The following is a 2,772-nucleotide window of genomic DNA, read 5'->3' on the forward strand; positions in this document are numbered from 1 at the left end:
CCGTCAGCCTCCGCCCCGTCACCCGCCCGCGGAGCACAAGCCCGGACCCGTCCGGCCAGCGCGGCTCGTCGTCGCCCCCTTTAAGAGCCTGCTCCGCGGGACTAACGTTCGAATGGCCCAGGCGCCCCTCCTCGGCCTCCGATTGGCCGCGCGCGGCGCACGAGGGCGCGCCGGCCTGCCCTGGAACGGTTGGCGGCCCGTCGCGATTGGCGGTCGAGGGGCGTATATAAGGCGCCGGGCGGCCGGGCAGCCCTCAGTTAGCGACCGGACGTGGGACTGAGCTGTTGTGTGTGGTGACTAGGACGCGGGGGGGGGGGGGTCGCTGAGCGCGTCACCGGAGTCGTTTCTCTTCAGCCTTCGGGTATCGAGGGTCCAGCCCCGGACCGGACTTGTCGACGCCATCTCGTTCCCTCTCAGCTTCCGAACGTGAGCCGGGGACTCACACCTCACCTCGGCGCCGGCCCCGCGAAGGGGAGGCAGGATGGAGTTCAAGCTGGAGGCTCACCGCATCGTCAGCATCTCCCTGGGCAAGATCTACAACTCGCGGGTCCAGCGCGGCGGCATCAAGCTGCACAAGAACCTGCTGGTCTCGCTGGTGCTGCGCAGCGCCCGCCAGGTCTACCTGAGTGACCCGTGCCCGGGCCTCTACCTGGCCGGTCCCGCGGGGAGCCCGGCGGTGTCGCCGCCGCAGCCCGGGGAACCGGCGGCCGGGCCGCCCGCGGGCTGGGGGGAGCCGCCCCCGCCGGCCGCCCGTGCAGCGTGGCCCGACGCCGAGCCGCGGCCGGAGCGCCTCGCTGGCTCCGCCGAGCCCGCGGCCCCGATGACGGGCGCCGGGGACACTCCTCGGGGCGGAGAGACGGAGGCGGCGGAAGCTGCCTGGCGCTGCGTGGAGGGACCGCGCGAGGCGGCGGAGGGAGGAGCCGGGGGCCCCGCCGGAGGCTCGGACGGCTTCCCCGAGGGGCCCCGTGGGGCGCGCGGTCCCTGCGGCTGCCCCCCGGGAACGGAGGAGCGGCCGGGGCCGCTGGGCGCGTGCCCCCGACTTGACTGCTGCTGCGCGCCGCGGCCCGCCGAGGACGAGCCCCCAGCACCGCCCGCCGTCGGCTCCCGGAAGCGCGGCGCGGCGGGCGTGGGTGGCGGCCCCGGGGACTGCCCGGCGCCCGGTTCCAGCCCGAGGAAGAAGCCGCGCCGGAACTCGGAGGAGCAGCCGGGCGGGGCGGCGACGGCGGAGGAGGAGGAGGAGGAGATGGAGACCGGTAACGTGGCTAACCTCATTAGCATCTTCGGTTCCAGCTTCTCGGGACTCTTGCGGAAAAGCCCCGGGGGCGGCCGGGAGGAAGCCGAGGGAGAGGAGAGCGGTCCGGAAGCCGCCGAGCCCGGGCAGATCTGCTGCGATAAGCCGGTGCTGAGAGACATTAACCCTTGGAGCACAGCCATCGTGGCCTTCTGAGGCCCCGGGACCCCGTCGGAAGGAGGTTGAGCAGCGGGGTGGCCCCGACGTGAGGCTTCGAAGACGGCCCAGGGACCGGAGGCGCTGAGCGCGGGGCGGAGACCGCGGGTGCTGCGGGGCAGCACGGACTGCCCTTGGGCTCGGCCCCGCGGCGCCAAGCCTGCCTGCGGTCTCCCCTGGAGACTTGGGCGTGTGAGGCTTGTCGCCAGCGGACGATCGTTCACTTTTGTGTAGTGTTATGTCTGTGTACGTCTGTTCGTCTCGTTGAGTTAAGACTATTTCGTCCTTCTGGAATGCATCACCCCTTTCCCAGGGCTTAGGAGATTGGGGGCAGACAGGGACTTTCCTCTGCCGGCAGCACCGAGAAGGAAGCGGCTGAGGGCGCCGGCGCTGGGGAGTTCCCCTTTCGTACTCGGGGGAGGAAGGGACTTTACACACACCCCTCACATGAAAGCTAGCACCGCACCGGTGCCAGGAGTGGCATTTCCTTACAGGATTTCCTAAAACTAGAGGGATTTAGTCTGGGGTAGAGACTTGGATTCTTTCTCTCCCCCACCCTCCCATCTCACTGAAAAACGTTTATACCCTGTGATTACTCGGGGGAAAAGGGAATATGAGCGGCCCTTGTCTTCCCCACAGGGAAAAAAAAAAAGCTTGATGAACTTCACAGAAGAGTTCAAGCTTGGAAATATGGAGTTTATAGAGAATAGATATATTTTTAAAAGCTCTAGATCAGAACTACTACACAGTGCTTTTAAAAAGTGTTTAATGAGACAAAAGTTTACAGACAGAAGCCCTAAGTGGAAAGACGTTATGGTTTTGTAGATACGGTGACTCCAGTCTTTGTTGTATAAAGGTTGGGGGAGCTGACAAGGTTTTTGTACAGTATTTTCTCCTTCGTTGTATTGATTTTTGTATAAAAATGTAACTTTACGTGTTTAACACGTATTAAATATTTTGAAGCAACTTAATTGCCTCCTTGTCTGTAATCACCTGTCTGGTTTGGGAGAGAAGTGGGAGGAGGGGAACTATGCTTCGGCCTGGAAAAGTGTAGTTCTCAGTATCAGTCATGCACAGACTGGGGACATTGTTTGCTGACTTCACTGAATACCAAGAGAGACCCCTTTATGGTTTCTCCCCTGGATGGGAGAATAGCTATTAGATACTAGTGTCAGTGGCCGGCCAGTTTCTTGAAAGCTGTCACTGCAACTGCTTTTTTTAAAAGTCAATTTAGTCCAATTTGATTTTCTACAGGCCAATCTAATGGTGTCTGTTATTAAATAACTTTAGTGCCAACTTCTCAAGCCCTTCCTATATGCAAAAAT

At 62.0% G+C, this 2,772-nt stretch overlaps 1 protein-coding gene across 1 annotated transcript; it reads left to right on the forward strand.

The window, feature by feature from the left end:
- Positions 1 to 271: 271 nt before the first annotated feature.
- Positions 272 to 2,413, forward strand: IER5 (immediate early response 5). Its single transcript, XM_044267233.1, has one exon. It carries the CDS (start codon positions 482 to 484, stop codon positions 1,445 to 1,447), a length of 966 nt encoding a protein of 321 aa, XP_044123168.1. The 5' UTR covers positions 272 to 481; the 3' UTR covers positions 1,448 to 2,413.
- The last annotated feature ends 359 nt before the right edge of the window (positions 2,414 to 2,772 follow it).

This window comes from Neovison vison, chromosome 10, assembly GCF_020171115.1.
Source record: "Neovison vison isolate M4711 chromosome 10, ASM_NN_V1, whole genome shotgun sequence".
Lineage (NCBI taxonomy): Eukaryota > Metazoa > Chordata > Mammalia > Carnivora > Mustelidae > Neogale > Neogale vison.